This window comes from Chrysemys picta, chromosome 12 (assembly GCF_011386835.1).
Source record: "Chrysemys picta bellii isolate R12L10 chromosome 12, ASM1138683v2, whole genome shotgun sequence".
Taxonomy (NCBI): domain Eukaryota; kingdom Metazoa; phylum Chordata; order Testudines; family Emydidae; genus Chrysemys; species Chrysemys picta.
The window spans coordinates 13250090-13265531 of record NC_088802.1 but is presented as its reverse complement, the minus strand read 5'-3'; the positions used below and the strand labels follow the sequence as shown (position 1 = coordinate 13265531).

Genomic DNA, 15442 nt, shown 5'->3' with positions numbered 1-15442 from the left:
ACTGGCATCACAGCGCTGGGCTGGTTTGTAAACAGTGCCCTCTGCTGGGCTGTATAGAGTGGGGCCGCTCCTGCCTCATTGTGCCCAGCCCGCCCTTCACTCTGGAGACTGACCATCCCGCCCCCTGCACCTTGCCCGTGCGGGCCCACAAGTATGTTTGGCACCGTGCCCACGAAAAGTTCATCTGGCCCTGCAGAGTGCGGCTAATAGTTTTCCTTTTGCCCTTCCGATTGTGTCCCTATTTATTTTATTAATTGCTGTTTTGTAAATTGCATTTATTCTGAACTATAGACAATGGTCAGGGAAGAGGTCAGGGAAGCGTCCAGAGCGAAGAAAGGACCCGGAGTGGGGACGCTCTAGCCCGTGTCCTGAGTGGTCACAACCAGGTTGGGGGGTGAGCCCCTCAGGAAGCCTGGGCCCAGCCTTGTCAGGGTTATAAGGACTTTGCCACACAGGAGAGTGGAAGGGGAGCCCTTCAGGTGAGGCAGGGTGAAGGAAGAGGGAGCGAGGCAGGTTCTCTGTATTGTGAGGGGGAAGGCCAGATGGCTACAGTAAAGTGGAGAGGAACAGGTATGTTAACCCAGGCTAAACAAATCCCTGGTACCATGGTAACCAAATGGCAGTTGCTCCAGGTTAATCAAGACACCTGGGTGAAGGAAGAGGACTCAGATACGGTCTCGCATGATATTCTTATCGATAAACTAGGCAAATACAAATTAGATGGGGCTACTATAAGGTGGGTGCATAACTGGCTGGATAACCGTACTCAGAGAGTTGTTATTAATGGTTCCCAATCCTGCTGAAAGGCGTAACGAGTGGGGTTCCGCAGGGGTCTGTTTTGGGACCGGCTCTGTTCAATATCTTCATCAACGACTTAGATATTGGCATAGAAAGTACGCTTATTAAGTTTGCGGATGATACCAAACTGGGAGGGATTGCAACTACTTTGGAGGACAGGGTCATAATTCAAAATGATCTGGACAAATTGGAGAAATGGTCTGAGTTAAACAGGATGAAGTTTAACAAAGACAAATGCAAAGTGCTCCACTTAGGAAGGAAAAATCAATTTCACACATACAGAATGGGAAAAGACTGTCTAGGAAGGACTACGGCAGAAAGGGATCTAGGGGTTATAGTGGACCACAAGCTAAATATGAGTCAACAGTGTGATGCTGTTGCAAAAAAAGCAAACATGATTCTGGGATGCATTAACAGGTGTGTTGTGAGCAAGACACGAGAAGTCATTCTTCCGCTCTACTCTGCTCTGGTTAGGCCTCAGCTGGAGTATTGTGTCCAGTTCTGGGCGCCGCCTTTTAAAAAAGATGTGGAGAAATTGGAAAGGGTCCAAAGAAGAGCAACAAGAATGATTAAAGGTCTTGAGAACATGACCTATGAAGGAAGGCTGAAAGAACTGGGTTTGTTTAGTTTGGAAAAGAGAAGACTGAGAGGGGACATGATAGCAGTTTTCAGGTATCTAAAAGGGTGTCATAAGGAGGAGGGAGAGAACTTGTTCACCTTAGCCTCTAAGGATAGAACCAGAAACAATGGGTTTAAACTGCAGCAAGGGAGGTCTAGGTTGGACATTAGGAAAAAGTTCCTAACTGTCAGGGTGGTTAAACACTGGAACAAATTGCCTAGGGAGGTTGTGGAATCTCCGTCTCTGGAGATATTTAAGAGTAGGTTAGATAAATGTCTATCAGGGATGGTCTAGACAGTATTTGGTCCTGCCATGCGGGCAGGGGACTGGACTCGATGACCTCTCGAGGTCCCTTCCAGTCCTATAATCTATGAATCTATGAATCTATGAAATGACTCTGCACAAAGGGCCCCTTTCAGGGACCTACTGGTGTCACAGTGCGTTCAGTGCTACGGGGAAGGGCCTGAACTATGTTGTGATAAAGTGACTGAGGGTTTTCCCAGTGGCAGAGACCAGAGCCTATCTGTAGGGAGAGAGATTCAGGGGGCCTGGGACAAACCAATTTCAAAGTCTTTAGGGGGAGGTGGAATCGGGGTGCGAAATGGATTTGAGCCCCTTCTGTAACCTCCCCCATAGCCCCTCTCACTCAGAGAGGCTGAGGACTCGCAACCACGTTTCACTCCAGATGGTCCCCTCTTCCAGGGAACAGGGAAGAGAAATGGCTGTGATGGAGCCAGCACAGGTACGAGATTTGCAGAGAGCTGTGGGGAGGTGGGGAGGATTTGTTGTAGAGGGGGAGGGGCAGGAAACATACAGTATGAGGCAGGGAGGGGACAGTGTGTGATAAACCTGCTAGAACATGATCAACCTGGGCCTGATTTTATGAACAGGCCCATTGGCGGCAATGGGAGGTGGGCACATTCCTCCATTTCTGTCCCAGGGAACACCCCACTGGCCAAAGGCTGCCGTGAAACACGAAGGGAAGCTGTTGAGGTTCCCGTCCATGTCCCCGGCTCAGAGCTCTGCTTCCCGTATCAGCCTGTGGCTGGCAGGCGTGTGGGAAATGGGAAGACCCTGCCATGCTCTGTGTGTTGGGGGGGAACAAGGAGCTCTCACCTTCTCCCCACCCCCTGAAGCCTCCTGGCTGCTCTGAGCAGGGTGTTGGGGGGGGATTCTGCTTCTCTGGCCCTGCCAGAGATTTCATGTTTTGTTTATTTTTCCCTGTGACTAGTGGGATTCTGGGTGGGGCTGCAATTAGTCAGTCATCATGAATAGGTCGGAATATGAACAAGAGGCTGCTAGGCAGCTCTCTAACACTACATTCTACAGGCAATTACCCTCTGATCCCTCTGAGGGTTACCAAAAGGAACTACACCATCTGCTCAAGAAACTCCCTGAAAAAGCACACGAACAAATCTGTACAGAGATCCCTACAACTCCGACCAGGGGTATTCTATCTGCTACCCAAGATCCATAAACCTGGAAATCCTGGACGCCCCATCGTCTCAGGCATTGGCACCCTGACAGCAGGATTGTCTGGCTATGTAGACTCTCTCCTCAGGCCCTACGTTACTAGCACTCCCAGCCGTCTTCGAGACACCACTGACTTCTGAAGAAACTACAATCCATTGGTGATCTCCCAGAAAACACCATTCTGGCCATTATGGATGTAGAAGTTCTCTACCCCAACACTCCACACAAAGATGAACTACAAGCTGTCATGAACAGGATCCCCGATAATGTCACGGCAAAGCTGGTGGCTCAATTTTGTGACTTTGTCCTCACCCGCAACTATTTCACATTTGGGGACAATGTATACCTTCAAGTCAGCGGCACTGCCAAGGGTACCCGAATGGCCCCAGAGTATGCCAACATTTTTATGGCTGACTTAGAACAACGCTTCCTCAGTTTTTGTCTGCTTGAGCTACATTGATGACATCTTTATCATCTGGACCCATGGAAAAGATGCCCTTGAAGAATTCCACCATGATTTCAACAATTTCTATCCCACCATCAACCTCAGCTTGGACCAGTCCACACAAGAGATCCACTTCCTGGACACTACAGTGCTAATAAGCGATGGTCACATAAACACCACCCGATACCGGAAACCTACTGATTGCTATACTTACCTACATGCCTCCAGCTTTCATCCAGACCACACCACACAATCCATTGTCTACAGCCAAGCTCTAAGATAGAACTGCATTTGCTCCAACCCCTCAGACAAACACTTACAAGATCTCTATCAAGCGTTCTTACAACTACAACACCCACCTGCTGAAATGAAGAAACAGACTAACAGAGACAGAAGGGTACTCAGAAGTCACCTACTACAGGACAGGCCCAACAAAGAAAGTAACAGAATGCCACTAACCGTCACCTTCAGCCTCCAACTAAAACCTCTCCAGCGCATCATCAAGGATCTACAACCTATCCTGAAGAATGATCCCTCACTCTCACAGATCTTGGGAGACAGGCCAGTCCTCACTTACAAACAGCCCCCCAACCTGAAGCAAATACTCACCAGAAACCAGACAACAAAAACACTAACCCAGGAACTTATCCTGGCAACAAAGCCGGTTGCCAACTCTGTCCACATATCTATTCAAGGGACACCATCATAAGACCTAATCACATCAGCCACACTATCAGAGACTCATTCAACTGCACATCTACCAATGTGATATATGCCATCATGTGCCAGCAATGCCCCTCTGCCATGTACATTGGCCAAACTGGACAGTCTCCTAGCAAAGGAAGAAATGGACACAAATCAGACGTGAAGCATTATAACATTCAAAAACCAGTCGGAGAACACTTCAACCTCCCTGGACATTAAATTACAGACCTAAAAGTCGCCATTATTCAACAAAAAACTTCAAAAACAGACTCCAATGAGACACTGCAAAACTGGAATTAATTTGGAAACTGGAAACCTTTAAATTAGGCTTGAATAAAGACTGGGAGTGGCTGGGTCATTACACAAACTGTAATCTATTTCCCGACGCTAAGTTTCCCGCTACTGTTACTCACACCTTCTTGTCAACTGTTTGAAATGGGCCATACTCATTATCACTACAAAAGATTTTTTTCTCCTGCTGATAATAGCGCACCTTAATTGATTAGTCGCGTTAGAATTAGTACGGCAACCCCCATTTTTTCATGTTCTCTGTATTGTGAGGGGGCAAGGCCAGATGGCTACAGTAAAGTGGAGAGGAACAGGTATGTTAACCCAGGCTAAACAAATCCCTGGTACCATGGTAACCAAATGGCAGTTGCTCCAGGTTAATCAAGACACCTGGGGCCAATTAAGATCCTTCTAGAAGGCAGTGGAGATAGCTAGATTGATTGGGACACCTGCAGCCAATTAAGGGCTCTCTGGAACTAGTTAAAAGCCTCCCAGTTAGTCAGTGAGATATGAGTGTTAGGAGCTATAGAAGGGTTGCTTCTCCTCAACTTCCTTGTTGGCTTATAATGAAAATGGCTGAGTAAGCTGTGACTCATGTCTCTAGAGAGAGAAGGGCTACGTGGAGAGTCACGGTGAGCCTCTGAGGCTAGCAAAATCTGCCAGGAAATGGAGGACCCATGGAGTTAAGGACAGAGCTTTGTCACAGTCTATCTATCTATCTATCTGTCTATCTAATCTTCCTTCTGTATTTTCCACTGCATGCATCTGATGAAGCGGGATTTAGCCCACAAAAGCTTATGCTCAAATAAATGTGTTAGTTTCTAAGGTGCCAGAAGTACACCTCGTTCTTTTTGCTGATACAGACTAACACGGCTTCCACTCTGAAAACTTTGTTGTTTTAGGGTTTGGTGACCTTCAAGGAGGTGGCTGTGTATTTCACCCAGGGGCAGGGGGCTCTGCTGGACCCTGCTCAGAGAGCCCTCTACAGGGACATCATGCAGGAGAACTATGAGACTGTGACCTCGCTGGGTAAGGGATTCCCATCCCCTCGGTTATTAGAAGCTGTGGGGTCTGAATGTCTGACTCTGGTCAGGTTCTTCCCTGGTCAGTTAGATTGGAGGGGAATGAGCTATGTAATGCACAACTCCCATGTGAGAGAGACTTGCATCTCTGTACACTCTAGTGAGACCAGAGTGTCAAAACCTATGGGATATACTAAATGATCCCCACCTGACCCCCTGCTAGCTTTCCAAGCGGAGAAGCCATGTATTGTCCTGTCTGTGTTGTTTCTCATTCACACACAGAATCCCTCTTCACCTCCCTCCTTGGTAACAGCTCCAGCCATGCAGAGGGCACTGGGCTCCGCAAGTTTAGAAATAGGCAAGGGTCTAACTCCATAGCTGGGTGTGCGTCAGCAAGGTCCTCAGAGAGCACAGATCCTAGGAATTCCTAGTGGGGGTGTCACAATTCCCCTCACCTCCCCAGATGTCTGCCTCCCCCAAGGGGGCTCAGTGACCATATTCCCATCCTCTTGGATTCCATGTTCTCCCAACACAGCAAAGAGACAGGTACCACCCATGGAATGTCCTTCCTGACAGATGCTCTCTCAATCCTCCACACACTCTGATCTGGTCTGATTTCACTCCCTGCACAAGATTCCCCATTCCCAAACCTGACCTGATCACCTGTCTGGAATGAGGGGAAGAGCCGTGGGTGCCCAATCTCCAGGCCTGTGAGGAAAGAGAGATCCTGGGAGGTGCCCACACAGCTGAGGACTGACACAGAAACCATCTGGGAAATGAAGGAAAAAGTGGAGAATGCCAAAAATGTGTTATCAGTAAGTGCCCTCGGTTCTTCCTCATCTCATCTCACCCAGGCCAGGGCTGCAATCAGCAGTTTCCTTCCCTGTGAATTTTTGGGTGGGAAGTGGAGGCAGAATCCAATTGCTCCGTCTGTGCAGCTTTAGTATGTTGGGTTTTCCCTCGGTGCTACTCCTCTTTCTTTCTCCCAGGCACAATGACGCCTGTCTGAATTGTCTCTCTCTCCCAGCAGATGACGAGACAGTGAGTGAGAAGGAGGGGAAATAACAATAGGAAGTTCCTGGGCTTGGGGAACCACAGGGGACCTTTGTGGCAAGAGCTGCAGGGAATTTTTCCCAGTGCTTGGAACAGAGACAAGCCTGTGGAAATTGGTACATGTCACAGAGGCTGTTGGGAAACCACTCAAGAGAGCAAATGTATGAATCTATTATACTTGGGGAAGGATACAGGGATCCCACAGCCCAGTAGACAACCCCCAAGGAAGAGAAATGTGATGAATGCCTCAGTTATGGGACCACAGTTTGTTTCGCCTCAGACAATTCATACTGGAGATAAATCACTTCAATGCTCAGACTGTGGGAAACGCTTCAATAACCACTGGGATCTTAATAATCATGGGAGAAGCCACACGGGACAGAAACCCTATCAATGCTTTGAGGGCAGCAACTGTTTGAATTGGAAGTCAGCACTGACTACACATCAGATAAGCCACACAGGAGAGAGACCCCACAAGTGCTTAGGCTGTGGAAAGTGTTTCATAAGGAGTTCAACCCTTCTTAATCATCAGGCAATCCACACAGGAGAGCGACACAATAAGTGCTTAGACTGTGGGAAAAGTTTCATATGGCAGTCAGCCTTTATTAGACATCAAGTAGTCCACACAGGAGAGAGACCCCATCAATGCTCTGACTGTGGAAAAAGTTTCATACAGAGTTCAACCCTTGTTAAACATCAGGCAATCCATACAAGGGGAAGACCATAAGTGCTTGGACTCTGGGAAAGTTTTCAGAAACAGATCAGCCCTTCTAAACATAAGGCAAAACACACATAGTGTTTAGACTATGGGAAAACATTTCAAATAGATGCCAGCCCTTGTTTTACATCAGAGAATCCGCCTGGGGAGAGACCCCATATCTACTTAGCCTGTGGAAAGAGTTTTATACAGAGGTCAAACATTGTTAAACATCCAGCAATCCACATTGGAAAGAGACCCCATAAGTGCTTAGACTATGGGAAACATTTCAGAAACTGATCAATCCTTCTTTTACATCAGAGAATGCACACAAGAGCAAGACTCCATAAGTACTGGACTGTGACAAAAGTTGTACACAGAGATCACACATCATTAAACATTGGAGAATTCACACGATCTAAACTTCTGTGACAGCTGGCCTGAAAGAGTTAAGAAGCTTGAAGGCTAATTGACCCACCTTCAACCTTTAGAGACAAATTATAAAAGTGTGTAAATAGTATTTGGGGCCATTCCAAGTAATATAGACCAGAACTTTCAAATGTAACCTGGTATTGTTAAGAAATTGGAAGAAGATAGTAGTGCTGTTGATTAATTGTAGTTAAGTCGCATGATTAACTCAAAAAAATTAATTGTGGTTAGAAAAATTAATCTCGATGGATCACATTGTTAAGTAATAGAATAGCAATTGAAAATTGTTAAATATTTTTGGATGTTTTTCTACGTTTTCAGATATATATTGATTTCTATCCAAACAAAGAATAGAAAGTGTACAGTGCTCACTTTATATTATTTTATTACAAATATTTGTACTGTAAACATGAAAAGCAAAAATAGTATTTTTCAGTTCACATCATACAAGTACTGTAATGCAATCTGTTTATCATGAAAGTGTAACTAAGGCTTGGTCTACACTAGGAGGTTATGTTGAATTTAGCAGCGTTAAATCGAATTAACCCTGCACCCGTCCACACAAAGAAGCTATTTAGTTCGACATAGAGGTCTCTTAAATTCGATTTCTGTACTCCTCCCCAACGAGGGGAGTAACGCTAAATTCGACATGGCCATGTCGAATTTGGGTAGGTGTGGATGGAAATTGACGCTAATAGCTCTGGGAGTTATCCCACAGTGCACCACTCTGTTGACACTCTGGACAGCAGTCGGAGCTCGGATGCTCTGACCAGCCACACAGGAAAAGCCCCGGGAAAATTTGAATTCCTTTTCCTGTCTGGCCAGTTTGATTCTCATTTCCTGTTTGGACATCGTGGTGAGCTCAGCAGCACTGGCAACGATGAGGAGTTCTCCAGCAGAGGTGACCATGCAATCTCAGAATAGAAAGAGGGCCCCAGCATGGACTGATCGGGAAGTCTTGGATCTGATCGCTGTGTGGGGCGATGAGTCTGTGCTTTCAGAGCTGCGATCGAAAAGACGGAATGCAAAGATCTATGAGAAGATCTCAAAAGCCATGACAGAGAGAGGATACAGCCGGGATGCAACGCAGTGCCGTGTGAAAATCAAGGAGCTGAGACAAGCATACCAGAAGACCAAAGAGTCAAACGGATGCTCCGGATCCCAGCCCCAGACATGCCATTTCTACGAGGCACTGCATTCCATTCTAGGTGCGGCCGCCACCACTACCCCACCACTGACCGTGGACTCTGAGGATGGGATATTGTCGACGGCCGCTTCCTTGGAGATATTAGCGGATGAGGAAGGTGAGGAGGAGAACGAGGCAGTCGACAGCGCTTACAACGCTGATTTCCCAGACAGCCAGGAACTCTTCATCACCCCCACAGAGATCCGTCCCCAGGCGTTAACCCAGACCCTGAATCAGGGGAAGGATCAGTCAGTAAGTGTTTTAAATATGTAAACATTTATTTTGAACAGAACAGGAATATTAACAATGGGTTTTTCATGATTAGTTTGCCCTAGGCGCTTAACGTTTTAGTCCTTGGCAGTGCAACTACTGCAAAAGAATCTAACAATGTCAGGTTTATCATGATTAGTTTGCCCTAGGCGCTCTACTTTTTAGTCCTTGCCAGTGCAGCTACTGGAAAAGAAGATCTATATGTCAGGGGATAGAGCTGAAATCCTCATGGGACATCTCCATGAAGCTCTCCTGGAGGTAATTGGAAAGCCTTTGCATGAGGTTCCTGGGGAGAGCGGCCTTATTGTGTCCTCCATGGTAGGAAACTTTTCCTCGGCAGGCTATCATCAAGTAATCTGGGATCATTGCCTTGCAGAGCATGGCGGCATACGGCTCTGGTTTTTGCTGGCTTTCACGCAGCATGGGTTCTTTCTCAGTCTCAGAAATCATCAGCAGAGTGATGTCGCTCATGGTGACCTGCTTAGAATTAGGGGAATGTTACTATCGGGACTGCTTGCCTGTTCCTTTACAGAACTGTCACCGGCAGTTTACAGCCACGCGGTGGAGGCGGGAGAGGGGCAGCATACAGAGATCTTTCCCGGGGACAGCCACGAGCGGCGGGGGGACAGGGGCAGAGTTCATGCTTGCTGGATTGCCAGCAGCATGGAACTGGCCAACGATAGGAGCATTGCTTTGAATGTGAAAGGAGGGCACTGCTATAATTTAAGTTTTAAGCAGCCAAAAGTCTACGACTTGCCATGTCAGCCTGCTACCCGAATTCCGCTGTCCTGCCCCGCTTGTCTGATCTCCACTGCAAGACCCCAGGCACTGAATGCGAAGGCCGAAAATTTGACCTTGTCCTGAGTGCGCATGTGATAGGTGCTGTTGCATGGTCTTGTTCACAGAGAAAGACTATGTTCAATGTTCACAAAAAATTATCTTTATGAGCAATTCACTCCCTTTTTCCCATCCAACAGCTGCGAATGTCTCCCGAAATACCCTGGCATCCCCCTCGCAGAGGCTGGGGCAGATTAGGCGGAGAAAGAAAAGGACACAGGACGACATGTTCTCAGAACTTATGGGCTGCTCCCGAGCCGATGCGGTCCAGTAGACCCAATGGAGGGAGAACATGTTGCAATACCAGCGAGCACACAGCGAACGGGAGGATAGGTGGTGGCAGGAAGACCAGCAGGTGACTCAAACGCTGCTTGGACTAATGAGGGAGAAAACGGACACGCGCCGGCCCCTTGTGGATGTTCTGCAGGACAGGAGGCAGGAGGACAGAGCCCCACTGCAGTCTATCTCTAACCGCCCTCCCCCGCCACAAACTCCCATACCCCCCCTCACCCAAAGTCCCAAGAAGGAGGGGCGGCAGGGGCCGTGAAAACTCACTCCACCCCTGCAGACTGCTTAAGTACCAGAAGGCTCTCATTCCCAAAAATTTGATAAGTCCTTTCCTTCCCGCCTCACTCAAGCCCCCGTCCCTGTTTCATCCCCTAACTGTGTAGTTGCTAATAAAAGATATGTTTCTGTTAATTACTGTTTCCATCATGTTCTTTTAGGGGAGAGTGTGTTTGAAGGGGGGAAGGGGGGTTGGTAATTGGAGAGGACAGTCACCTTTTCCAGGGTACAGACATGGGGGCAGGTTCAGCAGAAGGTCACACACACATTGCAATCACTAGGCACCCTGGTCAGTCTGGGAGGTGGTTTTCATGTTCTGGGGGGGGGCATGTGACTTTGTGGCGGGGGAGGGCGGATAGAGATCTTATGCAGCGGTCCTTAGCTTGGATCAGAGAGCCACGCAGCAGGGGATCTGTAACCGTCCTCCCCCGCCACAAAGTCACATAGCCCCCCCACACAGAGTCCCGAAAAGGAGGGGTGGCAGGCTCCATTGAAACAACCAGTCCACCACTGCGGACCACTCTAGGAGCAGGAGCCTGTCATTCCTCAAGTTTAGAAGTGTTCTTTCCATCATTACGCCCGCTCCCCACCACAGTCTGCGTCCCAGTTTCAACACTTTACCGCAAAATCCGTAATAAAGAAAACGATGTTCATTAACAAAGTTCCATTTCTTTTATTTTTAAATGTGTGTTGGAAGGGGGGGATGGGGTATGGAGCTGAAGAGGATAGTCAACAGTAAGTGGGTAAAGGAACGGAGGCAGGTTCAGCTTCTCTTTAAACAAACTTAATAGTCACAGGTTACCCTGCTCACTGAGGAACCTAGCTTTCAAAGCCTCCCGTATGCACAGCGCGTCCCGCTGGGCTCTTCTAATCGCATGGCTGTCTGGCTGGGTGTAATCAGCAGCCAGGCTATTCACCTGAATCTCCCACCCCGCCATAAAGGTCTCCCCCTTGCTCTCACAGAGATTGTGGAGCACACAGCAAGCTGCTATAACAATGGGGATATTGGTTTCGCTGAGATCACAGCGAGTCAGTAAGCTTCTCCATCTCCCCTTGAGACGTCCAAAAGCACACTCCACCACCATTCTGCACTTGCTCAGACGGTAGTTGAAGAGTTCTTTTTCACTGTCCAGGGCGCCTGTATAGGGCTTCATGAGCCAGGGCATTAGCGGGTAGGCTGGGTCCCCGAGGATCACTATAGGGATTTCCACATCCCCAACAGTTATTTTCTGGTCCGGGAAGTAAATACCTTCCTGCAGCCGTCTAAACAGACCAGAGTTCCTGAAAACACGAGCGTCATGAACCTAGCCCGGCCATCCTATGTTGATGTTTGTAAAACGTCCCCTATGGTCCACCAGTGCTTGCAGCACCATTGAAAAGTAGCCCTTTTGGTTAATGTACTGTCTGGCCTGGTGATCCGGTCCCAGGATAGGGATGTGAGTTCCATCTATAGCCCCACCGCAGTTTGGGAATCTCATCGTGGCAAAGCCATCTTTGATGACCTGGATGTTTCCAAGGATCACTACCTTTGACAGCAGTAGCTCAATGATTGCGTTGGCTACTTGCATCACAACAACCCCCACGGTAGATTTGCCCACGCCAAAGTGATTTGCGACTGACGTAGCTGTCTGGCATTGCAAGCTTCCAGAGTGCTATGACCACTTGCTTCTGGACAGTCAGGGCTGCTCTCATCCGGGTGTCCTTGCGCTTCAGGGTAGGGGACAGCAACTCACAAAGTTCCAGGAAAGTTCCCTTCCGCATACAAAAGTTTCGCAGCCACTGTGATTCATCCCAGACCTGCAGCACTATGCGGTCCCACCAGTCCATGCTTGTTTCCTGGGCCCAGAATAGCTGTTCCACAGCATCAACATGACCCATTGCCACCATAATGTTCACGGCGTGGGGTCCCATGCTTTGTGAGAGGTCTGTGCCACTATCAGACTTCATGTCCTCACCACGCTGCTGTAGCCTCCTCGCCCGATTTCTCAGCATCTGCCTCTGGAAAAGGTGGATGATAAGGTGCGAGGTGTTGACAACGGCCATAACTGCAGTGATGGTGGCAGCAGGCTCCATGCTCGCACTGCTGTGGCGTCTGCGCTGTCACTCACCAGAAAAGTGAGCGAACTGATTGCCCACCGGCGCTTTCAGGGAGGGAGGGCAGGAGTGATGGTTGGATGATGACAGTTACCCAAAACCAGCCTCAACACATTTTTTTCCCCAGCAGGCATTGGGGGCTCGACCCAGAATTCCAATGGGCAGCGGGGACTGCGGGAACTGTGGGATAGCTGCCCACAGTGCACTGCTTCCAATGTCGACGCTTGCCCCATTAGTGTGGACTCACAAAGTTGAATTACTGTCCTTTGTGTGGATACACACGTTCGACTTTGTAATATCGATTCCACATATTCGATTTAAGTACAATCGAACTACTCTCGTAGTGTAGACATACCCTTAGAAACATAGATTTTTTGTTATCTAAATGCACTCAAAAATAAAGCAATTAAAATCTTTAGAGCCTAGGAATCCACTCAGTGCTATTCTGCCTATTACTAAGAGAAACAAGTTTGTTTACATTTACTGGAGATAATGCTGCCTGTTTCTAATTTACGATGTCACCGGAAAGTGTGAGAAGGTGTTTGCATGGCACGTTTGTAGCTGGCAATGCAAGGTATTTATGTGCAAGATATGCTAAACATGCATATGTCCTTTCATGCTTCGGCCACCATTCCAGTGGACATGCTTCCATGCTGATGATGCTCATTTAAAAAACAATGCATTAAATTATATTTGTGAGTGAACTCCTTGGAGGAGAATTGTACGTCCCCTGTTCTGTTTTACACACATTCTGCCAAATATTTCATAATATAGACGTCACGGATAATGACCTAGCACATGTTCATTTTAAGGACACTTTCACTGCAGATTTGACAAAACGCAAAGAAAATAACAATGTGAGATTTCTAAAGATAGCTACAGCACTCAGCCCAAGGTTTAAGAATCTGAAGTACCTTCCAAAATCTGAGAGGGACAAGGTGTGGAGCATGCTTTGAGAGGTCTTAAGAGACCAACACTGCAATGCGGATACTACAGAAGTTGAACCACAAAAAAAGAAAATCAACCTTCTGCTGGTGGCATCTGACTCAGTTGATGGAAATGAACACACATCGATCCACTCTGCTTTGGTTTGTTATCGATTAGAACCCATCATTATCAAAGATGCATGTCCTCTGGAATGGTGGTTGAAGCAGGAAGGGACACATGACTCTTTAGCTCTTCTGGCACATAAATATCTTGTGACACTGGCTGCAACAGTGCCATGAGAACGCCTGTTCTCACTTTCAGGTGACTTGTAAACAAGAAGTGGGCAGCATTATCTCCTGCAAATTGAAACCAAACTTGTTTTTCTGAGTGATTGGCTGTACAAGAAGTAGAACTGAGTGGAGTTGTAGGCTCTAAAGTTTTACATTGTTTTATTATTGAATGCATATATTTTTCTACATAATTCTACATTTGTAAGGTCAATTTTCATGATAAAAAGATTGCACTACAGTACTTGCAGTAGGTGAATTGAAAAATACTGTTTCTTTTGTTTTTTACAGTGCAAGTATTTGTAATAACAATATAAAGTTCTCACTGTATACTTTGTAGTCTGTGTTGCAGTTAAGTATCAGAGGGATAGCTGTGTTAGTCTGGATCTGTAAAAAGCAACAAAGAGTCTTCTGGCACGTCTTGCGTCTGAAGAAGTGTGGATTCACCCACGAAAGCTTATGCTCCAATACTTCTGTTAATCTGAAAGGTGCCACAAGACTCTGTGTTGCAGTTGAAATCAATATATTTCAAAATGTATAAAATATCCAAAATATTTAAATAAAAGGTATTCTATTATTGTTTAACAGCATGATTAATCACAATTAATTTTTTTGATTACTTGACAACCCTAGAAGATAGTAATTGTAGTAGTCTCGAATGGGAATTTACAAGTCTAAAGATGCGGTGTTTCTCCATGGAACTCTGGGTTCAGTCCTGCAAGGACTCAGAGCATCAGATCGCGACTGACAGAGCCCAGCTCCTCACTCATGCTCAATCTAACTGGCCATTAGATTGACTCGAGCTACAACAGACTGGTAACTATACGACCATCTGTGGGACCTGTGTGTGTGTATATGTGAATGAATCTGCTAATTTTTATGCTGTATTTTCAATAAATGTAGCATATTGCCTTTTCCCCTGAAAAAGATCCCATGTGCATTTTATAAGCATAACATTGTCACCTGGTACTGTAATCCATCTTGAAGCTGGGACTTTTCCAGAGTGGAGTGGGGTGGGATTGCAAACAAAGGTTTCCCGCCTTAGGGAAGTTCTATATGAAGTGGGGGAAGCAAACAATGAGAGTCTTCAGCTGGCTTAAGAGACAGCCTCCCCACCCCACAGAAATACCTGAAAGCTCCTGGAAACAAAAAAACTGTAATTGGTGGGGTGGGAGAACACAGGCTGGACCCAGGTCAGAAAAGGTAACTGACCTGCGAAGGGTTTTACGTGAAATAACAGCTTGGGTGCATTTATAACTGATTATTTAGTGTATTAAGTTTAGTCTTGCGTCTTTTGTTTTGTTTTATTTTGTTTTGTGACTTACTTTGTTCTGTCTCTTATTACTTGAAATCACTTAAATCCTACTTTTTATACTTAATAAAATCATTTTTCTTTATTAATAAACCCAATGTAGTAATTGTTACTGGTGTGTGTGTGTGTGGGGGGGGGCAACAGTTGTGCAAATCTCTCTTTTAGTGATATAGGGGGTGAATATCAGTTTACTCTGTTTTAAACAGAGTAAAACAGATTTATTTGGGGTTTAGACCCCCATTGGGAGCTGGGTGTCTGAGTGCTGGAGACAGGAATCCTGCTGATCTGGTTTCAGTTTAGATCTGCAGTTGTGGGGGTGTGGCCGAGACCCTGGATCTGTGTTGCAGCAGGCTAGCGTGCCTGGCTCAAAAGGACAGGGTTCAGGAGGCCCAGGCTGGTGGGGAAAATGGGCTCAGAGGTAATTTCTGCATCAGGT

At 46.8% G+C, this 15442-nt stretch overlaps 1 protein-coding gene across 5 annotated transcripts in view; it reads left to right on the top strand.

Annotated features, from left to right (window-relative positions):
- The window catches only part of LOC112061375 (zinc finger protein 585A-like), a 145962-nt gene that overhangs the window by 53257 nt on the left and 77263 nt on the right, over nt 1–15442 (top strand). Inside the window, exons 5-7 of one of the 5 annotated variants that reach the window (XR_010592070.1) lie at nt 5231–5357; nt 6381–8967; nt 9963–10635. The exons of 3 other annotated variants lie outside the window; for them this stretch is intronic. Coding sequence is in view for 1 of the 2 variants with exons in the window: in XM_065564829.1 (XP_065420901.1) it covers nt 5231–5340 (110 nt within the window). In the remaining variant the exon portion in view is untranslated. Of the gene's footprint in view, nt 1–5230; nt 5358–6380; nt 10639–15442 lie in introns of those variants that run through there. One more of the 5 variants, XM_065564829.1, reaches the window with a different exon arrangement.